The following is a 24,323-nucleotide window of genomic DNA, read 5'->3' as shown; positions in this document are numbered from 1 at the left end:
GAGATAATGAAAACCCTTTTGTTCATCTCCTCATCAAGCAGCAGCGCCTATCATCATTAATCAAAGCTTCATCTTTATCTACAACTACTACACCTAACCAAAGGTGTCCACCAGGGAATCTCAAAACTAATAATCAAGGGTTTACGATTCCAACCAATCATTCTGCACTTATGCGAAGGATCGATTTGATTAGGTATTTCCCTTTAATTGTCAGAAATGTGGTCATTACTTTTGGTTCAATGAATTAAGATTAAACTTTTTTTTTTCGCTCAGTTATCTCCCTAAATGGGCTTTTCATCTGACAAGAGAAAGAATTGCAGAAAGCTATTATGTTCTGTTAATGGCCGACGCATCCGCTCTTCCTCTTTTTCTTTTAACGTCACTGGAAAGAGGAAATGGAGCTTGAATTCTAGTCTAAGTCAACTTCTTTTGATAAGGGAAAAGAAGTGCAATGATCAATCATGATTATGATAATGCCTTTTTATCTGGTGGTGTGGGGATTAAACAGCGCAAATCTAACGCAAATCTACCTTGGAATCTGCAACCCAGATGATAAACATCGATCAAGCATGATATATATTCATGGAGAATTCACGATAAAGAAAAGGCTACAAGGGTTGCTTCTGTTACCTGTCATTCAAATCTTTACATAAAGTGGAATTAATCATGGATGCTTCTAAGCTTAATTTTTTTATCTCTACTTTCTTTCTGTTTTTGGGTAAAAATTTTTATTCTTTCTTTCTGCTTTGAACTTTTATCGAACACCTGGTGTGCTTTCACCCGAAAACGTTGAAAACGAATATATTAGAGTCTGGGTTTTGATAGATTTGGTTTGGGGCTACGAGCAAGAGATTGGAGAATATCTGAAAGCCCAGGACGGGACTCCATGTCTCCTCTTCTTTTCTGATAACACTTGACATGTCAAAGATCATCACCTTTCATCACTGATATTACTAATCCTTAAGAACTAATTCAAGAACACAACATGCGGGATCAGTCATTTTCTTTTTTTCTTCTGTTCTCCTGATTCTATTGCACTTGACCCCAGATCTGTTCAAGAAAACGAAAATGGTTGAAATTAATTTTGTAAACTTTGATAGAGATGATCAATGATTTTAAGGAACAAGGAGAGCGACCAGTCATGGTAGCCCACTTGTACACTAGTTACAAACCAAACTTATCTCACCTGTCATGTTCTGTTGCCTTCCATGAATCAATTTCTTGAGGTGTTTTCTTTTCAAAACACGTAGCTTGTCATGTTAGAAAACACAAAACCCGGAGCCTGAATCCGTTGCATGTAACCATCAAGCCCGTTTACTTGTCAGAGTCAATTATTTGATATCTCTGTCTATTGCTGCTAACTGTATGTACACAGTACACTACAGTGGATCTCAACTCCCCCAATGATTATCGACAATAACCATTCTAAGGTAATCAGAAGCTATTTTTTTATTTGAGAAAAAGAAAAAAAAACGAAGAGAAAAAGAGAGATCAGTATGTAAACGCGTTTCCTACGACAGCAGGATTCCCATTTTCTACAATTCTCACCCTGGTAATTCCCTGAATTTTTCTATCCAGACATGTGACTATTATTTATCCTAAGTATTATAATTAGAATCCAATTAATAACTAATAATTTGTTGAAAAACTTGTTGAGGAATATGCAAATATATTTTAACACTTGTTCTCACAATACTTCTTTAGAGCTAAAATGTACCAAATGTACTTTCTTTAAGGTATTTAGACACCCCAATTTGTGTAATACGGGTTCTACAATGTTTTCACCTCAAGATCAATCAGCCCAAACCTTTAAGGTTACACCTCATAAATGTTACTTAGGTGTAATCAGTTTATGTTCACTACTTAACGGAATAACAATAGGGAGAGAGAGAAAGAGGAAGAGTAAAATACGTACTTATAATGAACTTGAAAATGAGTTTATAGAGCCTCGAAGGCTGTGGGTGAAAGGGTAAGGTCACCTCTCTTTGTGATAGTACCTTTTAGCTCAACTCCTTTCAAGAAGGTACCTATTCATATCCAGCTGACCTCCCTATAAGAAAATATCTCTCTAATGGCATCTCCACGTTTTCACCCAGTATTGGGCTTTTCAAAATAGGGATCATGACAAAATGGGCCTTCTGGATCAAGGCCTATAACCCAAGTCCCAAGTCATATAAATTTATTAATATTAATATATATCTATATAATCATTGCAGGGTCACAACAGGGTTCAGCTCGCACAAATTAATATTACATAGGTCTTTACTATATATAAACGATATAATAAGCTCCTCTCAACCTGTGGGACTAAATAAAAACCATAGGATAAAATACATGATTAATATCTGAACTGGGGGCTTTTGGATGCGCATTTTTTGGGTAAAATTTTTGGGCCTTTGGATGCTCTGTTGGGTAAGAGGGTTTTTCCGATGTTACTACTTTCAGAATATGGGCTTACAAAGTTGAGCCCATCGTAGCTATTACCAATTTGTGTCTTCAATTCCATGGAAAATGGGCCCCCAGTTCATGGGTCCTTTAATTCTTGCATTGGCCTCAATTCCAAACATCTGACCTTATATGCATCTTCTATCCATTCAAATAGAGATCTATTATTTCTTCACAGTTTTCTACCTTACATTAGCAGTGGTGCCCATCAAAAATTATATTTTTTATTTATTTTATCATCGATGAATTCTCAAATACAAAGTTTATGAACCTAACCCTACAATAGAACCAAAGTTGACGGGAGCCAATCGAGTGGTTACTTTACCACATGGTAGAGAAGTGTAAAGAAGCACAAACCTCTATCTTGATACCTTATATTCCTAGCATTGTTTATCGAGAATCTAATTCATTTATCTGTTAAGAACTTAAGATATATGCCTGTGTTCCATTCACATCTTTCTATCACACATTAAGGGTGGAATGTATTGAATTTTATATTTGATTTATTTTATCAATACTAAGAAATGAGTTCTGCTCATAATACGTTGGGAATAAATTTAAAAAGAGCAGAAACTTGTGTCATGACGGGTGAAGAATCTAGACTCGTATGCAATGTGCTATACTTGTCAGTATAAAGTTTCATTCCTTTGGCTTGGGGAGCAAGGCAGCTTGTCCATTGTCTCACTCTCTCACCTCTGCCGTCTGTATGATCCACTGCATCGCGTAACATCATAAAAAATTGTCCTAATCAAATGAAACAAGAACGCTTGTATTTAGGCTCGGTCAAACGGTAGGGACAAGCAAGTGGCTTTCTCGCTCTGAGGAGCGGAAGTCGTTGGACAACTTCACCCGAAGCTATTGCTTCGGATTCGAACCTCTAGGCTTGTTTTCCCGCCCTCACTTCACTCGTTTTCTTGGTCTTATGCAGAAATAAAAAGGAAAGTTCATAACCCATTCCCACTCTCTTGTCTCTTCTCTACTCTGTGTTTTTCCTTCGGTCGATCGTCGTCATTCCTTTTTTTCACTCTTGTGTCCACTGTGTAGGGTACGAGATGGCTAAGTAAGACTCCTATTTTATCTCTTACTTTTTAACTTAATTGGAAGAATTTCTGATTGATTCATCTTCCCTTAATCGGCAGCTCGTTTTCTTATCTGAAATCTTGTTGGTGTTCAAAGTTGTGATTAATGTTTTTGTTATATCTGTGCTTGCTCCTGACACCGTTTTCAAATCTTCCTTCATGGTAGTTGGACCTTTTCAGTAGCAGTGTAAAGTGATGTTTCTGATGCTTGATTAGGGGAATCTCTAGGGTGGCCTATTCTTTCAAACGTCTCTTTTAACATTGTTCCTCTGCAACATTTAATCTTAGATCTCAAATGGAATAAAACGGACGACATAAATGAGGGTATAATTCCCTTCCAGTAGTTAGTACTGCTCCCTCCTCCGATTGTTATAGTTGAATATACGGGGTTCTCTCTGTCTACAGGCATATCCATTGCCTTAGCACATCAAGTTATTGTTGATGTTATTTTCTTTGTCCCAACCCTTGTAGCTTATTGATGTGCATTCCGTTGGCATTAATAGTTTCTGAAGTTTACTGGTTAAATCTTAGGTTGATGTATAAAGTTGGACATCTTTATGCATGACTGCTGCTTGCTAAACATTCATTGTTCATGAAATAATTCCCTTCTGTGATTGACATCGTCAAATTTCAATTTTACCGTACAGGACGTGGCTTATTGACAGTAGAACAATTGCAAGGAAAGTTAGAAATGCCACCGAATTCTCAGCGTCTCAGACCAAAGAGAACGAGGCATATCGGGAGTGCCCTAATTGCCATCATCACATTGATGACAGTGATGTAAGCTTGATCTTGTTCCTTTACTTTTAATGTAATGACCTTTCCATGTATTTCTGTTGTGTTTTTTTCTTTTTCTTTTTTTCTTCTTTTTTTTTTTTTTTTTTTGGGGGGGGGGGGGGGGGGGGGGGAACATTGAAGTAAATGAGGTTGAGATCTGATCACTAGTGTCACTGACTTCTAAAATAAAGTTCATTTGGTTGTGTCACGAACTTATAATGCTGATGCTTCGGTATAACTATTTAAAATAAGATGGTGGGTGCGATGCTTCACTTTGTTATTGTTTGTTTGCACAGGCCACATTGCAATACAGAAATAACTGCCTGATGCAAATTGGATAACTTGAGAACATTGATGTGACTGAGGAAGTGAGGGAGGACAAGTAAGCACATGAGTTTGACATGGGTGTGTAATATTGGATTTAAGCATCAGAATGATATTAAGGTTGTTGCGACAGGCACTTATATAAGCATAGCTGGGCATTCGAGCATTGTCCTATTCATCCATTCTTAGAGATTCTATCTATGTTGCTGTCACATTCCCCATATGCTCTTCTGATGGTATAACCTCTGTTTCAAGTTTCATAAGGTTGATGTTCCTCTCTGTATGTTATGTTCCACCACTCCTTGATTTGAAGCCATGAATAGGGCGAAGGGTAGTAGCATAGGGGACCATCATTTCAAGATTATATTGAGGCAAAATCCTATATCAAGTTGAGACTCTTTGGCTTTATTTTTGAAAATTTTTTCCCATCACAGATAATGTCAGAGTCAGTTATTTTTTCCATGCAGATAGATGACTAGGTTAATTTGACAGTGGGATAGGAGACCACATTTGGGTGAACCACTTGGTTCAGATTTGAAGCAAAAACTAGCCTAGCAAACAGTCTTGGCTAAGAAGAAGCTGGCCTAGTTTTCTTCATGCGCTAGACTTTGTTTCTGTGTCAACAGCAATCCAACTTTCTCAATCCTCTATGACTTTAGTGCCTTCCCATGAAATTATTTATTTTGAGTTTTCAGTTAGGAAAGGGAGTAGTGGCAAATACCAGACCCATACCAAATGGACAGTATTTTTTTGCTCTGAATATTTATGACCCTTTCTATATTCTGGCATTTCCTTTTAGACAAATTTGCACGGTCTTATTTTCCACTAGTGTCAGAAGAAATATAGTTTTTGCAGGTAGCATGGAGTATGAATGTCCGTTGAATCCCTCACCATGGGCTACACATAATGATTTGAAGTAAATTTGAATTTTAGAACCACAATGCGAGTAATTTTATATTGTTCAACATTTAGGATATTCAGACCACGAAATCCAGTTTTGCAATTGCTTCAGGAAAAAAAGGTTCCTCTTCAGTTCTGTTGTTTTATTTTTTTCTTGGAACTGTTGGGGGGGGGGGGGGAACTATTTTATATATACAGGGCTTCGCCCCTAGCCTAGCCTCAAGGAGATTTGAATTCTTGACCCCATACTATCAGGCCAGTCCTTGCCAACTAAGCCTACTCCTTGGGGTTAGTTCAGCTGTTACTTAAGAGGACCCAAGATCAGATTTGGTTAACTAGGTGTTTTACCACTGTACCACATGGGCCCAAAATTAATAGATATGCTAGCCATCTGATTTTGTGAATTTTGCCTGAGTAATTCACCTTATTTTCTTGATATAGCAGCAGAATGTGATGCATGGAACCTACCTTGATTAATGAAACTTACTTTTGGGTGGGCTATTTCCATATTTCCATTGCTCAATCCTTTATGTGGAACTTCTTATGCATATTTTTCTAGCATAAGAAATTATATTATGTCTCTTCATTGAGGATCTTACAAATAATTAATTTAATGTGTTTGGGAATGTTGTTTGGACGTAACTGGAGCAAATGTGTGTATTTGAAGATGAAAATTGAAATTGCAATTACCGTGGAGCTTGTACTGTGCAGGATTTTCATGAATGGCCAGGCCTGCCTGCCGGTGTAAAGTTTGATCCTTCTGATGTAGAGCTTTTAGAACATCTAGCTGAGAAGGTTGGACTTTGTAATTCAACGCCACATCATTTTATCGATGAGTTTATTCCAACGCTTGAAGGGGACAATGGAATTTGCCATATGCATCCTAAGAATCTTCGTGGTAAGTTAGTTCAGGGTATCAGTTGAACCACATAAATGACAACCAAAGAAGGCGCCACTGATACCCTTTAAAATATAAAAATGTGAATTACTTTTTCTTTTGTTTACTAGGATGGAATTATTATCAGTTGAACCATATAGATGACAACCAAAGATTACCATTTATAATATAAAAATGTGAATTTCTTTTTAGTTTGTTCACTTGGGATGGAATTATGTCATATCGCTTCCTTGAGGATCTTAGGAAGTCTATCCCAAAACGGACTTAGACTAGTTGCTTTAAAAGAGCAATAAATTTTGTCACCTTTTGTTAAGTTTCGCTAAAAGGCCGCAATTTATGGGGCTGCAGCCACTGAGGGGTCTGGGGAGGATAATGCACACAGCCTACCCCTTTTCTCACAAAGATCACTGTTTCAAGACTCAAAGCTGAGAAAGCCTGAGATCATTTAGTACAGTGAAGCAACCTTACCATTGCACCAAAAGCTGGAGTGGGGGTGGGGGGGGGGGGGGGGAGAGAAAATTTGATGAAGTTGCATGTCGCTATTGCAATTACCATATCTTCTTCTTCCTTTTTATTTATTTTTTTATTTTTTGGGGTTCAGGTGTGAAGAAAGATGGAAGCAGTGTCTATTTCTTCCACACATCAGCTAATGCATATGCAACTGGTCATCGCAAACGCCGCAAAATCCTAAGTCAACATATTTCAACAGAGGAGGCTGTTCGCTGGCATAAGACTGGAAAAACAAAGTCTGTAAAAGAAAATGGAGTTCATAAGGGATGGAAGAAGATAATGGTTCTCTACAAGAGTTCCAAGAAGGGATCAAAGCCAGAAAAGCTCAACTGGGTGATGTATCAGTACCATTTAGGGATGAAAGAAGATGAAAAAGAAGGTGAATATGTAGTTTCCAAGATTTTCTATCAACAGCAGCAGCAGAAACAAAATGATAAGAGTGATACCAATCTGGCTACTGAAGAACCTGATAAAGTTGCAGTGGATGCCAGTCCAAAGACCCCCAAGACAAAGACTCCTGACCTGCATCGACCCGGGAAGCGTCCTCTATTTGATGAAGATAATGAAGACAATGTAAAGTACTAACTTTTTCTACCTATTTTGAATTCCTTACCATTGGAAGAGGGAATATTAATGCTCCTTGGTGGGTTGTGAAAGATGGTCAACCAATGGCATGCAATTTGCATGGTACCTGTGCATCTATCTGGACCAATCACCGATCAATCAGACGTCTCTTAGCAAAATTTGACCTAATTTGGTTATACGCATCTTGTCAATCTCAATCACATTTTAAAAATCAGTTAGGTGGATTTAGTGGCACAATCTCCACTGAGATTCAGGCATTTATGGTTCTTTTATCCACCAATTGTCTTCTGTCTTCTCTGAGATGAACGTTTTCTTTCTTTTAATGGTCTTAACTGTGAATTTTCTTGTGGATTAGGAACCTGAGTTCATCGAAGAGGTACCTCAGTCCCCTCTGCCTGCTGTTAATCTTGCTGACAACAAGTTGAACAGTTCATGGTTGGCAGGCGAGTCTCAGGCTGTTGAGGACCCTGATCCAACAAATGGCATGGATGACTCACTGCTGTGCAATGAAATTCTTGATTCTCATGCTCCTATCGATAACCCAGGAATAAGAAGTCCCCTTTATTTCCCAGACTTCAACAATAGCCTGATGGATGCAGTTAAAGGAGATGTTAGCATGGTCAATGGAGTTCCTGACCTTGATGGCATAGATTTGGATACACCACCAGAATTTCAGCTTGCGGTAAGCCTCACTTTTCTACACCTTTTCAAGAAGGAACAAGCTTTTGTGGTTGTTTGCTAAGTAGATACTAGGAAATGAGTGCCTTATTTTCAATGTGTGAAGGGATGAATGTTTGGATCACCATGAGGCCCCATTCTATGTCTCACATGTTCACATTGTTACCTGTCATCCTGGTTAGTGCAAATATACAATCTCGTGCAAGGCACCTGTGGGAGCTCAATCTTTTCATACAGCAAATTTTCTGAAAATAAAATTGTATATGTAAACTATTATGTACTTTGTTATTTGTCTTAATATTATTGTATACGCTAGTGAAGGATCTTTTGGCATGGTTGATTAAGTAAAAGCACTCAACCTTGTGATGAAGTATCCTCTGTGGTTGTCTGAGTTTATAGTTGAGTGAAGTTAAAATATTAATTTTGCCAGAGAATAAAATCCTAGACTCTGCTTTTGTGGAAGCATTCGGCACTGAGTTTGCCCCTAATAAAATCCAGGATTATAAAGTGAAAGTTGTTTTCTGAACTTCTGTATTGCATTTTCATAATGGTTTCTGCTATTTCATTCTATTAATTTTCTGTGAGACTGTTCTTGTAAAATTCTGTCAGCAAAAACAGAACAAGGTTTAGGTTTACTTCTCTCTCAAGCCAGAACTATGTGACCAAAAGGTATAACTTAACATTTCTTGTTTTCAGGACTTGCAGTTTGGCTCTGAGGAAAGTATTATGAATTGGTTAGACCAGATCTTGAAATGAACTGGAGCAACAGGTGCCAACAATGACTATGGTGACGGGGTTTTGTTTCAGACGCTAAGTTTATGTATTTTCATCTCAGCAGAATAGTAGTAATGAATTTTTTTTTTTTGGGGTGGTGTTTTCATGGGCCAGTTGCTGTTTTATCTAGGCTTCCATATCCAGAACCAGAAGGCTTTTAAAGCAGATGGTTCCATTGAAGATATAAGAACTAGTTGAAGTTTTCTAAGCTGTAGGTCTGTTCTCCTAATGTTAAATGGAAGATTACAGTGTCGCCCAAGACCCCAAGCCATGTGCAGGTGTGGAAAATAATTCTTGTCTTGACAAGTTTTCACTCTCCTTTCCTTTCAGTGTGGATCTGGATGACTCCTTCATTCCCAAGTCAGAAATACAGCGAGGCTGCAATATAAGTATGCAAACTAAGATGATTGCTGTTCCTATTGGTATCATGATGCTTTTAGTTACATATTGAACTGAACAATGTAATTGGTGCTAAAAAATGCAGTATTAGGTTCATTTAGTGTTGTCTTCATTTGGGTATTTTAATGTGAGTTTATTTAGTACATACTGCCTTTATTTGGGTACTTTTATAAAGAATGCACAAATGTAAATTTTATGGTAAATTTCTGCATGACCAAATTTTGTTAAAAAAAAAAATCAGAAACAGAATTCACTTTTGGCTTTTCAAAAAACTACAGTCCAGGCTTTATATAGGATATTATGATGTAAAGTGCTGTAAATTGTTAGGGTTTCCAAGATTCTGCTCTAACAGCCTTGTAAGTAGATTTGCCTATGAAATTGCTGTGGTAATAGAATAGAACACCTTTGGTAGAATGATCCATGTACAAACTACAAATTAAATTCGACCTGGCTAATTTATTATGTTTTATATTTTTTATTAACATATCATTTTTATTTATTTTTTGGTAATACATGTCATTTATTATTATGGGGTGAAACTCAGGGTTTTTTACTATTATGATTAAAATTATGTCACTTATTTGTAATATTACAAGTTACTCATAGCTGGGTTTCTGAGCAATGTTCTGTTAAGTGACATATAAAATGAATTGCAAAATTACGTAATTATCCCATTTAACTCTTTCAAAATTTAATACTTAGATTATCCAAATGTTCTTTGGCAGTAAAATGATATAACTATCCGTGAGTGATATGTAAAAAACATTTTTTTTTTCGTAATTGGTTGCAAAATATTCTAATGGACAACAATTGGCCAAATACTAATTGAACCATTTTATTCGTGAACTTATAGATTGGCTCAGACTTGTGTAATCTACAGAAAACAACGATTTTTTTTGGATAAAAAGAAAAGCTTCATTAAAACTAAAAACACTTACAGCCATAATGTTGATTTGCATTACCTGTTCCCAAAGCTAACTTTTTAAACAAAAATTGGAGCATTGGGGATGGAAAATTGTCAAATATTACATGTTTGGTTGTTTTAGCAACCTTAATTAACATAGTTATATGGTGTGAAGGCCATGTCCAAAATTTGGTTTTGGTAACAAATTTGGCAACTCTTCTGAGTTGTACCATATCTCCTGTATTCCAATCCCTTGTGTGCCGCCTTCTTGCATTCCGTATTGTATTCCAACAAGGATTGCTTCTAGAGTGTCTGGTATTTGCACGGTTCCAAAATCGATAGACTGTATGTGTCCATTCCTGTGCATCTCAATGCTCCATCTTGCCTTCCTTAGGTGCTGGTTAAATACTCCTGCACATATTAAGACAATATTACTAGGTCTTGGGATGATATTGTACCAATTTAAAATCCTGAAAGATTAGGTTTTATGCATATGGTATTGGATAAATGAATTGTAAATTCATTTTTATGTAGTTTAAGATTTGCAATCCAATGATTCAAGCTTTTTAACACCTTAGTTCTGAGAATTTTATCGGGTTCATTTCTAACAACTTTCATTTTCTTCTAGATGAAGGACACATATTTATCAGCTACATCCAAAGGTTCAGATTAAATTAAAATAATTTTTTTAATCTTCTAAATCTTTCAAACTTTGAATATGAGTGATAAACACATTTTCTTCGTCCAAAGAAAAATAAATGGTCTATTTCTATGAAAATGTCAGTTATGGGCAAAAATCCGCTAGTTGTGTTATTCTTTTTTTTTTTAAGTAAATAACAGATCAAACCAGACCGATAGGGCGAACTTGCGGCGAGTGTCCAAAGTTGGGCCAGTCCGAGACGCAAAAACCCTTTAAACCCTATTTCTGAAAGTCACTGGTTTGATGATCCCCTCTGCCTGAATGATAGTTTAGAGTTTTAGATCGATTAGCATTCAGAATCGGAGAGCTCATATCATCATCTACAGCTCTAGTGTCTGGGAAACAGACTACCTTCGTCCTTCCCACTCACTAAGGATTATTTGAAAAACCCTTTAAAACCCTACTTCGGCTTTCCCTTCATTCATGTCAGACACATGGTCTCTGTCTTCCTCTTGTGTGTGAATTGTGAACGGGAAACAGACACCAATTGAACTGTATCCTCACTGCATCCAATGCCAACGAACAATCGAGGGTTCAAGGGCCGGAACCAGTGATGCCCCAATTACCAGGCGATCCTTGCCATCGATTTCCCCCTATTTTTCCTTATTTCGTGGATTGGATTTTCACAGGACTCCTGAAGCTGTTCGTCATTTATTAGTAAGTTTAAAAACCAGTTCCAAATGCTTCATTCTCTGTGAAACATGTGGATGGCGAGGAATATTCAAAGGCTTTGCTTAAGAACTCTGTCCTCTCTCCTCCCTTACAGTAACAGGTATTTCTGAAATTGTTTTGTTAATTATTCGCCATTCCCTCCTTTCTCTATCCATTCCAAAAAAGAAAATCTAGTGACTTCAAATTTTTTTGGTTGAATCGTCAGTAGGGATTTTTTGCTGATAAGTAATGGCGGCCCCAAAGTGGTTGCTAGTAGGAACTTGGTTCAAATAGAGGGCAAAGATTGCTTTTTCCCCTCCTTCCCACCGTGGGGCTGCTTGATTGGGTCTCGCTCTATGTCGGCGAAGCCAGGGAGGAGTATGCGAAGTAAGGTAGAGAAGAGGCTGAGATATGAAGCTGGGAAACCTCTTAGGGAGAGGAGGCGGGCGGCCAAGTTGCGGAAGAAGTTAATGACCGACGAGGAGAGGCTCATTTACAACCTTCGAAGAGTAAGTGCTCCATATTTTTCTTCCTTTTCTCATATCTCTCCAAAATATGTGATCTGTGTGAACCTGTATGACTTCTTCTTTATACCTCGTTTAGGATGTTTTATTGTTTGGTATTAATAAACTCTCCCTTCTCCTCTTTGATGACTAATGAAGTTATGGGCGTTGGGTCTTCGTTGTTTTTTGCTTCTTGTTAAGATTTAACAAAGTAAGCTTCCAAAGGATGGCTGTACAACAGAAGAGGAGTCATGCCATCTACAGCCCCTGGCACATTAGCTCGATGAGGGATTGATGGTAACATATGTGAACTGAATGGTCTCATTGCCATGCTAATTCAACTTGATTCTTCTATAGGATAAGGAATAATTCCAAGCTTTGTTTCCTGATATGCTTTCTTTGGAGTGCTAGATGTCACGGCCCTAGTTCTTGACTAAGTCAACCGTGCCTTCACTAGGCACTTATTTGCACTAAGTCGCCTAAAACCCAACTAGAAAGAGTAGAAGAAAGCTTGGAGCTTTAAACAGAACCTTAAGAGAACTTGTATTGCTTGCTTGGTTGATGCCTTGTACAAATGAGTCTCTCCCCTATTTATAGGTGAGGTAAAATACAATGAACGGTTAGATTATGTACAAGTGTCTATAATCTAACGGCTAGGAATATCCTAGTAACTCTAGACATTTCAAATGGCCTAGTTGGTGAGATTCTTCTAGAATCTCCCTCCTTTCTAGAATGTGGGTTAAGTGTTAGCCCATTAGTAACCTTTGTTGGTTGGGCTAGTCCATGTGTGGCCCATTAGTATAACACCATTTTGCTTATGACAAATTGGGCAGTGTCATTCTCCCTCACCTATTCCGTCGACGTCCTCGTCGTGTTTTCATCGTGGAACCTCCTTATATGTTCTTGGAACTACCACAATGCGTTTTATAGTTTCCAACTTGCTACGCTCCCAGGCAATCCCTTCCACTTCACCAAATACTCTCGACTCGGAGGCACTCCACGTTTGTGTATTACTCGATCCGCCATTATATGTTCTGCTTCCTTGTCATAGGATGTCGTTATGCTCGTAGGTGCCCTTGTAGAAGTCCCACGACTAGGATCGTCCGCATCTCCTTGGTAAGGCTTCAACATATTTGTATGGAAGACAAGATGGATCTTGAGCTTTGGTGGGAGGTCTAGTTGGTAGGAAACCTTATCCACCTTCTTCACGATCTTGAATGGGCCTTCATATCAACGAACCAGTCCTTTGTGCACCTTTCGCAAGGACTTGGATTGTTGGGGTAGTAACTTCACCATGACCATATCCCCTATTTCGAAGTTTGCGGCTCGTTTTTCCTTGTCGGCCCACTTCTTCATCTTCTTTGTGGCTTTGTCCAAGTATGACTTAGCCACATCGCTTTGGTTGTAGTCTTTTAGGTAGCTTCGGGGGCATCACATCCTTGAACTCCTCTAGAGTTCTCTCGATCTCCTTTGGTAATGCCGTCTTGGAGACATTTTTCTTGTCTTCCAAGAGTGCCGCCAAATATGTGACTTGCCCCTTTTTGACTCCCTTCCCTAGTTGCATGGCCGAAAGAAGCTTTGGCCCCTCCTTAGCCCCTTGTATTGTCAGGACCATACATGGTGCTCCTTCCTCCATAATGCACACCTTGTTTATGAATGGCATGTGGGTACGGCCTTGACCCGTCTCATGAATTCCATGCCAAGCACCAAATTGAAATCGTCCATTGTCACGACCGACAAGTCCACAGTGCCTCTCCACGCCCCAATTGTCTTCTCGACTCCCTTGGCAACTCCCTCGACAGGGCTTGCCTTCGAGTTGACGGCCTTAAGGCTCCCTTTTTCCTTGCTCAACTTGAGCCCCAAACGCTTTGCCTCTTCCGTTGAGACAAAGTTGTGTGTTGCCCCTGTATCAACCATGGCCCTTGCCATCTTGCCGTTGATACGCACCTCCACGTACATCAACCCTTTGGTGATGTAGGGGCTTTGCCCTCCTTGGCCTTGATGGCACCAAGCTGCCGCAACGATCCCACGTGCGCCTCCTCTTCACCATTATCTTTGAGCAGTGCACTTAGGGCCTTCCGTTTTGGACAATCCTTAGCCCAATATGGTCCATCACAAAGGAAGCACTTGTCTTTGGACTGGAATTTATTCTTCTTTTCTTGCTTGCCACCTTCCTTGTTCGGAGAGGACTTATCTGTGCCTTCCTTTGTGTGGGCGGTCTTTGACCCCTTCTCTCCCCCACCTTCGCCATTATTGCTCTTCTTGGCCTTAGACTCGTCCCTTCTAAACTTTATCAAGGACTCCGCCACCGCTATAGCCGTAGCAAGATCTTGTACGCCTCAATGTTGTAGCTCTTACGAGGCCCAATTTTGGAGCCCATCCATGAAGTTGAAGAGAAGTTCTTATTCGGTCATACTTGGGACCTCCAACATGAGTGTCAAGAACTCCTTCACGTAGTCCCGAATCGACTTTGTGTGCTTTAGTCTTTTGATGCTCTTTCGGGCCAAGAATGCAACATTCTCTGAGTAAAATTGCTTCTTAAGCTCCTTCTTGAAGTCTTCCCATGTGACTATGGTGCACGTACCTGGCATGTCGTTGTACCTTCGTCTCCACCATAGAGCTGCGGTCTCGGTGAGGTAGAGTTGCACGGTCTTGATCTTGGTAGTCTCGTTCTCCATCGACGTAGCCTCTAAATACCGCTCCATGTGCCATAGGAAATTGTCAACCTCCTGAGCATCTCATATTCCCTCAAATGCCTTAGGCTTTGGCACCTCTACCCTTGGTTCTTCACGCCACACATTCCCACCAGTCGTGGTTCTCCTGTACGTTGCTACCTCTCTACTCAACTCATGCACATGAGCTTCCATCGCGGCGATCCTTTCCACCACTGGATTTGAAGAGCATCAAGTTGTTGTTGTTGTTTGTGCTCCATGGTGTTGAGAGCACCCAATGGGAACTCCTTGAGTTCGTCCATCCGGCCATCAAGCTCCTTGGTACTTGGCTCCCCAATGTCGAGGTGTTCCCTTGCCTCGGCCATCGCCAACTCTACCCGTGTTAGACGTGGCTCCATAGTAGCACCAACTTCAATAGACTTCTCCTTGTCCTTGCGCCTATCCTTGGTGGTGTGGGTGTCCCTCCCACGGTTTAGCTCGCCTTGTCCACCATTGAACGTCTCGGACTCGCTCGTCATCATGTCTCCCCACACGCTTGACACACCCAACCGAAGCTCTGATACCACAAATGTCACGGCCTTAGTTCTTGACTAAGTCAACCGCGCCTGCACTTAGCACTTACTTGCGCTAAGTCAGCCTAAAACCCAACTAGAGAGAGTAGAAGAAAGCTTGGAGCTTTAAAGAGAACCTTGAGAGAACTTGTATTGCTTGCTTGGTTGATGCCTTGTACAAATGAGTCTCTCTCCTATTTATAGGTGAGGTAAGATACAATGAACGGTTAGATTATGTACAAGTGTCTACATCTAACGGTTAGGAATATTCTAGTAGCTCTAGACATTTCTAGTGGCCTAGTTGGTGAGATTCTTCTAGAATCTCCTTCCTTTCTAGAATGTGGGCTAAGTGTTAGCCCATTAGTAACCTTTCTTGGTTGGGCTAGTCCATGTGTGGCACATTAGTATAACACCATTGGGCTTATGACAAATTGGGCCGTGTCATAGAGCTCTCCTAGTTGTCTTTTGTACAGCAACTCAATGGTCTCATGACTAGCACTAATTTAACTTGGAGCTTCCATGGGAAAAAGGCTAACCAGATATTTTTCTGGAAATTCTGTCAACTGAAAGTGCAGCACTTCTTGGAACCATTATAACATGATGTTTCCTGGAGAGTCAAAATTCATTATGTGGAAGTTGGATCATACTGTGGTCAGAGCTATGAACCACGATGATGTTTCTGAATATGATCCGATAGGAGTTTATGTAGAGATGTGATAATTTTCTTTTGTACGGGTTCTAAAAACTCACCTTATTAAAGTTTGCTTCACATAGAATAGTGTTATCAACTTAATTGAATGTGGCAATTTCGTACCGCCTTACAGCCTTTGGCAGTCATACTTTGAGACTAAAATTTTTCCTGCAAATTTCTTGAGCTTGATAGTGGTATGCATGGACAAGCTTCTTAGTTCTTAGGAATGTCAATACTAGTTTGAGTATTGGATGCCATGGGAGAAGATTACTTCCTTTCCCTTGCGGCTTTGAAATTTCAGTGTGAAGGCTGATGACCTCTGGTTGGATCCTCTTCTTGTCTGCTAAGGTAGGTGAAATCTTCTCCAAGGCCAATCTTTTATTTCTATTGATTGTTAGTCACTTGTCACATCTAGACAATGCAGAAGGTTGGGGGGGGGGTCATCAAACTTCATTTTGTGGATACATGAGGTTAGATTTTGGGCACATGGAAATTTCATCTTATCATATTTGCTCCATCTTTGGTTTTGTATCTTAATTCATTGTTCTGCCTTGAGTCTGGATCTGCTCATGAGAATCATTTGGTAGGTCAGTTTGTTTTACACTGTTGTGCAGACCATACGTATGGAGGAGTCTCTCTATGCGTTTGGTCTCCCCATTTTGTGGTTACATAGGGAGGTTAGATTTCAGGCACATGGAAATTTCATCTTCTTATCATATTTGCTCATCTTTGGCTTTGTATCTGAATTTGTTGTTCCGCCTTGTGTCTGGATCTGCTCATGAGAATCATTTGGTAGGTCAGTTTGTTTTACACTGTCGTGCAGACCATGCGTGGAGGTCTTCCTTCTATCCCTTAAAAAAATTGATTTATTGAAGTACGGAAAAGAGAAGCTATCAGCATTAATACATTTGGGTTATGAATATTTGGTGTATTCATCTTAAAAACATTGTTATTAATTCCTAGGTTCTGGATTGCATAAAAATATGTTGTCTAGAAAGACAACCTCTTGTTTCTTCTCTTCAGTATTTTATTTCCCCACATAACTTTGCTGAAACTTCGTCTTCTGCCTTCCTGACATATCCACAGTATACATGCTTTAATTTAAACATGTGGCACTGACCTTATTACAAGATGAGCTGAATAAAACAGTGGGTTGCATTTCAGTTTGGTAATTTTAAATATTGATTTTATGCATTAAACCATTCTCACAAACTTTCTTGTATCCAAACTCGATTGCTTAATCCTTATATAGAGAAGGGATTTTTTAGCACATCTAAACGTTTTAAGAGATTCATCCACACAGAAGAAAAGAAGTTTTTCTCTTTCTAGTTCTTCTGAAAATTGTTATTTATATCTCTTTTTCTCTTAGGAGTGTTTCTTTTGAGTCACATTTTGGCTAAGAGGAACACTGACTACTGTCAAGTTTTTGCGGGTTACTTGCTGTTAATATAAATTTTCTCAATCTGATTTCACTAAATCATTTAGCACTACCCTGTTTGTGAGTTGTTGCCTTTTTGTAGATTTTCCTCAAAATTCATTGACCTGATGTGGTGGGTTATTGTTCCATTCTCTAACTTTATAAGGTCAACTGATTCTATCTACGTTTATGATGCATGAAGGCCAAGAAGAAAGTAGCGTTGCTCCTGCAACAGCTCAAGAAGTATGAGCTACCTGAACTACCACCCCCTCGACATGACCCCGAGTTATTGACTTCTGAGCAACTTCAAGCATATAAAAAGATTGGGTTCAGAAACAGAAATTATGTTCCTGTTGGTGTAAGGGGTGTATTTGGTGGTGTTGTTCAAAATATGCATCTCCACTGGAAGTTCCACGAGACTGTGCAAGTCTGTTGTGATAATTTTCCCAAGGAAAAAATCAAAGAGATGGCATCCATGCTTGCACGACTGAGTGGTGGTATCGTCGTTAACGTTCATGATGTGAAAACAATTATTATGTTCCGTGGAAGAAACTATCGGCAGCCAAAGAATTTGATACCCATTAATACTCTTACAAAAAGAAAGGTTGGTCTTCGCCCTCCCTATTAGAAACTCTGCACTTCTTTTTGGGTAAAATTGCACTTAACCTATTCTATATGTAGCCGGCAGAAAGCCAACCAAACCCCCTAAAGCCTAAAAGATCTCAAGGACAGTTAATCATTGCCAAATACACTAGGATGAGAATCCTTCTTGTATTTGCTGTTGATATCTTGGTACAAGACTGAAGCAACAAATAATATCTGAATTTCCCCTATAAAAGAACAGCAATGTTCTTAATGAATTGCTACATATGGTGAATGAGTTAATGAGCATACTCATCTTTTTTTTAAACATGCAGGCATTATTCAAAGCCAGATTTGAGCAAGCGCTAGAGTCTCAGAAACTAAATATTAAGAAGTATGAGCAGCAGCTCCGGCGAATGGGTGTAAATCCTGAGGATCCGGTTGCCATGGCCAGCATTCAGAGAGTAGCCTCAACATTCTTTAACGCCATTGATAAGAAGGAAAGCAGTCCTTATGTTTTCTACGGGAATAAACAACCAGGTGTTGAACAGGAAGGCCCAGAGAAGCCTGCTGAGGATAGTGACCAAGAGGAGCTTGACAGATTCATAGCTGAGATTGAGGATACAGCAAATCAAGAATGGGAAGAGGAGGAAGCTAAAGAGAAACAAGAGATGGGTAGAATTAGGTACTGGAATAGAGAAGATTGGGGTGACAGAGGCCGACCCTCTCATACAAGGGATGGTGATTCGGAGGAAGAAAGCATTAGGAGGGGAAGAGATCGGAATGATACACAGGGTAGGCGTAGGAATTTTGATGTACGTAAGAATGATAGTGTCCATGAAGATGACACCCTTGATGCATCAGATGATGAAGAGTGGGATTCACATAGTATGGGCGATGCAGGTTATACGGAGGATGATGCTGTTAATTCTGATGAAGATCACAATAAGTTCAAGCGGCAATCTACGATGACTTCGAAACACCGGGGTGGCAATAGAGATGAGATAAATTCTTTTGCGAAGAATGTCGGGGCCAGGAGAAGTGGGAAGAATGCTAGAGAGAACTCTGGATCTGAGGATATGTTTGGGGACTCAGAAGATGAATTGTGTGACTCAGGTGAGGAGGAAGAACATGAATTAACAGATCATTTCATTGACCGGAGCGATGAAGAGGCAGGCCAAACCCAGAACAATGATTGGCAGAATGGGAAGAACAGAAAGATTAAAACAACAAAGCAGGTGGATGAAACATGGGACAGTGATTAGCTTAGTGCTACAGAACAGAGCAATTTCGTCATCTGAAGGTTATCTGTCTCTAATACATTACTCTCCAATTAACCTGGCGAGATATGTCTGAATTATCGATACAAAATTCTGCTGTGTTCCTTTATTGGTGAGCTGCTGCATCCCCCTTTCGCTACCCCTCTCTTGGTTGATTTGTATTACTGATTTATCTTGACAGTTCATCGTTACAGTGTCGATAATGTATCAATTATTTATCTTTCAGATGAACAGAAAAACCGTTGCAGATCGACCTTAAACCATGAATAATTTCTTTAGACTTACCAACCAGCTCTTGAAGTAGGCCCTAGGGAACATGAACATCCAGTCCAGATTCGAAGAGTCCAAAGACTTTAAAAATTAGAGGACTTGCTTACTTACTCTTCTTCCCACAATCATCGGTTGAGTCTAAACACGTGAAGACAACATGCCGAGTCGCTTTCTGGGGAATCATTTGTTGGTCTCTCTCTCTCTCTCTCTCTCTCCATACACCAAGTCAAGTCGTGAAGGCCACGACTCCACATGGATGATTCCCAAATGCACCACATGCTACTTCCTCCTCTCTTTCGCTCACACTTGTCTACCTGGTGTGGTGTTCATTTAATCTAATCAACATAGGCTTCTGGCTCGGTCTGTACCTTAAGGATTAAGTCTTCCTGTGAGAAGAAGAAAAGACTACAAGAGAGCTGGAGATTATAGGACCACACCAGATTATTTATTTCCTGTGAGAAGAAGAAAATAACAGCAAGGATATAGTTTTCCTTTCCTTTTCGTGGTGGGTGGAAGAATCCTATTCCTACTTTTTGTGTGGAATTCAATTATCCAATCAGTCATGAACTCGTCAACAATCCCTTATAACATGATATGGTATAATTAAAATTACTGGGTTTCATTTTTGTTTCCATTTTTACAGGTTTAGAAAATTTTAAGTACCTGCTACCGATGTCCATGTTCTGCATCTGACAGACTAGCATGGCCTGGCCAATAATCTGATGACAGGAAAAATAGAAAACTATATTATAAGGGATAAAGGGAACTTTGTGTATGTAAAATATGGTAGGATAACGAAGTGAGTGGTATCAGATTCATTGGAACCACACCCATGAGGGCTGAGGCCAAATCCCAGGACCATTTCCTTTCTTCAAAATACAATGACAACTTCAAAATAAAAAACCATTAAGAAGTATAGTAAGATCAATCCGGGCAAGGGAGAAGAACCCTTCAAGGCATATACTCAGATTCTTCCTCCACGCACAAACATGTCCCACCAGCTTTCCAAGAATCAAATTGTCGAACAGGTAAAAGACGGAAACACATAAAAGAGGCATTACACGAATCATGAAGATCATGTCAAATCATAGACCCACACACACTGGGCACTAGCACTAAAATACATACATCTCATCAGCAAAGGAATCATGTGTTTGACAAAATCAAGAAGCAACAAGCTCTTTTCACATCCACCCATTCTTCCTTTCTTTTGCGAAGAAGACAACCATCTCTTTCCTTACACAAATAGAGTCTAAATTTGGTTGACTTCGAAGTCAACATTCAAGTTTCAACACCTCCCACTGCCAATACCACTGCCAACCTCAAAACATCATGTATGGAATAATGCAAATCAACCCACAACTTTGCAGCCCCAACATGTCTAAGGGAAATGAATCATAATAGTTGCAAATACTCTAGATAATACCAATCTCAATTGCTGACAAGGATAAATATGACTGTTAACGTAACATCAGCAAAGAGAAACATTCAAACCTACATCACTGTGGGGCTTTCTTATATTTCTACTGACACACAGACACAGGACTACTACAAACACCAAACTATGTTAATAACAACCTTTCAATCTTTACAAATGGCACTCTGACAAAAGAATAGAATAAGCATTTTTGTGAAGCTGGGTTTACTAAGCGCCAGTTGGTACAAATAAACATGTCAAAGGAACACAGGCTGTAAAAATATATATAAATAAATTAGTCTAAAGAAATGGCAAAATTCCCATCATAAAAAAATCAGGGAAAGGTCACCAACATCTGTTCTGCATTAGGGGGATCATGTCATACCAACAATTCACATCCATCCACCGCCTGCAGCTTCTCATCTAGGGTATAATTGGATGAAACCCACCACCAGGAGAAAAAAAAGAAGAAAGGAAATATACAATGTTTCACCCAACATATCCAGAGCCTCCAACCCATCCCCTCTCTTTTTCTCCTAACTTCTCTCTAAAGAATGATGGATACATGGTTTTTTATCCTAATCTCATGCCAGACCAGAGTCATCAGTGGCCCCCACCATTTCCTGTGGTGTCAAAAGAGCTGCACTTTAAACTTTACAATGAAGAACCTAGGAGACCTGTGAGAAACTTTAGCTAGCCAGTTTCTCTTTTGCAGTTGCCAGGCAATAGAAATTTATATTTATCTGCATTATTCAAAAGATATGCAGGAAGATGAACCGCTGAATGAGAAGATGGTATAGGCCCCAATTTACCGATGATCTCCTTGAATGTGTACTCCTCAGGTAGCATGTCAAACAGGTTCGCCCCTTTGCAGATTACATCCTGAACCCTACTAGGATTTAGGTAATGAGAAAACCTCACTCGATCGAAATGGCTGTAAGCATTCATCTTAAATATGAAATCACTGATACGCCGGAAGCAAAAGCTGCAATGCCACCCAGCATCTGCCAAGATATCATCGGTCTGACGATAATGTGCATACCTTGTCTTGCCTGTTTGATACCTATGGACTGAAGCTCTCCAACTCTTATTATCAAGGAAAAATTCATAGGAATACAGATAGTTCTTCAATCGAAGATGGAGGATTGGAGGGATATCGTCACACCATCTTAGGAGATTGATTGTGTGGCCGCTTGGTATCTCATCCACATCTGACATTATCAACAAGTCATCATCAGTTATACCAGCTACTCTCAAGAGTAGTTGATCAAGTGCTACTCGCTGGTATGCTTCCTCAATAAAAGGGTTCTCCCCTCTCCTAGATCCCCCTGGAATGGTCCCATAAGTTAGCCGAGACTCAACAAATTTGAACTGATCTCTGTTGCCTGCAAAAACCAGAGGCTTCGGCAATCCTGTGAAGGTTGAATTTGATTCTAGCAGAACAAATTGTGTAATGTATGGGTATAACTCCTTCCATCGAATGGTAAGCATATCCACCTCGTTGCTGAACAGAACTGCATCAAACACACGTCTGGGGGACTCGCGAATCCCCCATCCATGAAGTTTGCAGAGCTTTTCCATTGAGACATTCTGCTCATAATAGTGAGGGATGTCATTGAAGGCTTTGGGTGGAGACTCCCATAGTGGCCGTAGAAAGTATGTGATTTTCTGCCCGTGCATAAATCCAACAAAAACGCATGTCGGAATCAAAATAAACAGAAACATGAAGATCTTCAAATCAAACCCTCGTAGAATACAGCAGCGTAGTCTGCTTAATGCGGATCTAGTTTTCTGCAAATAAAAAATCAATAATTTTTTAATCAGTCGTCCAAGATGAAGAAGAAACACATATGCCGAATCGAGAGAAAGTAAGCCGGCTCCGAAATGACGGTTAACCATTGAAGAAAGCAGATAAAACCCTAGGAAAGTAATCACGATCAGAGCAAGCAGCCATAACCAATTACTAGAGTTATTTGTGATAGGTTGAGGTAATTATCAAAAACCAAAAACTGATCAGCTTTTTCCACTCTGCAACGAAAATGAAAGAGAGAAATGCAAACCAATTTCCATTTTTTTACACGCAAAGATACGTCGAAAACTGGAAACGCGTCAAATGCTCAGACCAAAAAACCAAGCTTTAAGATTCAAATACCCAAACCGTAACTTTCAGAATCTCCCTGAATTACATTGTGTCCTTGTGAAGGGTATAAAATCTCAAAACTGAAAACAAGAGGAAACTTAATAAAACCCTTAGCCTCAAAAATTCACAAGCAAAATTTGAACCAGATAAGACAACGACAGACAATGAAACCCTTTACAGAATTAGGGTTAAGACTATGATAAACGGAAAATTTACGGCGTAAAAAAGAGACCAACCAATTGAAGGAAAGAGGCAATCATTTTCCATTGACTGAAAGAATAATTTCTTAAAAAGAATCACAAAACAATGAGGAGAAGATTAGGACGAGATGGTAAGAAAGAGGATCCTAAATGCGAAATAAACATCAATAGGAAAGGAATAAACAAGTACCTGGCCACAAACATCATCACAGATATCATCTGTCTTCTTAGAACAATAATAACCTCCTTCAAGCATCATGAACAGACAATTACAGAGAAAGGATGAAGCTTTCGGCCTGTGCACGCGCTTAATCCAAGACCCTTCTGCTTCTCCGTCCTTCTCAACTCCTCAGCAAAACCGAAGAGACTGAGAACCAGATCAAACTGCGAACCCAGAAAAGAATCAAGAAACCCACAGCCGAATCTGGATTTTAAAAAAAAACCCAGAAACAAACCCAGCAATCTCGGATTCCTGTTCCTCCTCGACGATCGTCTTTTCGGCTTCTCCGCCTGCTTCAGTAATTATAGCCGTTTGGTGTCATGTCTCCCCCTCAACGGTTGTACACTTTTTCGCCTTTTTCGGAAACACAAAAAAAATGCTTCACAGACTCAGAGAGAGAAAAATTAAACAAAAGAACCCTAAAAATTCGAACTAAATTTAAAGGGAACAGTAGATTTTTAATTCCGTTTCAGAAGCTGAAAAGAAAAGCAAGTGCGCTGCTCTGGAATGAATGGCAGTGCTTTCAGTTGTAAATGATACGAGGAGACTACTGGAGGAGATGGTCCTTTTATAGACAAAACATCACACAGTAAGGGTAATTTAGACATTTCAAACAAGCTCAGCCTGGCCCACACGTTCCATTGACTATGTGGGACCAAAGACTTATTAAGTCTAGCCTTGATTGTTTTTGCTCTTACTTTTCTACTCTTTTCAGAGACAGCCAAAAAAACATTCCGATATTGGAACTGGTCTTCG

The 24,323-nt window shown here is 39.5% G+C and overlaps 3 protein-coding genes across 4 annotated transcripts; 2 read left to right on the top strand and 1 right to left on the bottom strand.

Annotated features, from left to right (window-relative positions):
- The first annotated feature begins 3,417 nt into the window (after positions 1–3,417).
- LOC149020733 (SUPPRESSOR OF GAMMA RESPONSE 1-like) lies at positions 3,418–9,507 on the top strand. The gene is made up of 6 exons (XM_089146982.1): positions 3,418–3,505; positions 4,172–4,304; positions 6,237–6,423; positions 7,025–7,506; positions 7,874–8,200; positions 8,893–9,507. Exons 1-6 carry the CDS (start codon positions 3,498–3,500, stop codon positions 8,950–8,952), a joined length of 1,197 nt encoding a protein of 398 aa, XP_089003108.1. The 5' UTR covers positions 3,418–3,497; the 3' UTR covers positions 8,953–9,507.
- Positions 9,508–11,152: 1,645 nt separating this feature from the next.
- Positions 11,153–20,203, top strand: LOC149020732 (RNA-binding CRS1 / YhbY (CRM) domain protein). 2 transcript variants are annotated; one of them, XM_089148948.1, is made up of 4 exons: positions 11,153–11,745; positions 11,854–12,133; positions 17,661–18,062; positions 18,376–20,203. In XM_089148948.1, exons 1-4 carry the CDS (start codon positions 11,675–11,677, stop codon positions 19,303–19,305), a joined length of 1,683 nt encoding a protein of 560 aa, XP_089005074.1. In that variant the 5' UTR covers positions 11,153–11,674; the 3' UTR covers positions 19,306–20,203. The 2 variants fall into 2 exon arrangements, with proteins under 2 accessions (XP_089005074.1, XP_089005073.1); XM_089148947.1 differs by having other exon boundaries at positions 11,851–12,133.
- Positions 20,204–21,136: 933 nt separating this feature from the next.
- LOC149020731 (uncharacterized) lies at positions 21,137–24,089 on the bottom strand. Its single transcript, XM_089148949.1, has 2 exons — positions 23,538–24,089; positions 21,137–22,798 (listed from the first exon to the last, which is right to left on the bottom strand). Exons 1-2 carry the CDS (start codon positions 23,604–23,606, stop codon positions 21,701–21,703), a joined length of 1,167 nt encoding a protein of 388 aa, XP_089005075.1. The 5' UTR covers positions 23,607–24,089; the 3' UTR covers positions 21,137–21,700.
- Between the last annotated feature and the right edge of the window lie 234 nt (positions 24,090–24,323).

The sequence above is a fragment of the Hakea prostrata genome, chromosome 3 (assembly GCF_041222555.1).
Source record: "Hakea prostrata isolate BN-2017 chromosome 3, UWA_Hpros_2, whole genome shotgun sequence".
Taxonomy (NCBI): Eukaryota; Viridiplantae; Streptophyta; class Magnoliopsida; order Proteales; family Proteaceae; genus Hakea; species Hakea prostrata.
Note: the sequence above shows the minus strand (reverse complement) of the source record. Positions and strands in the feature narration are given on the sequence as shown.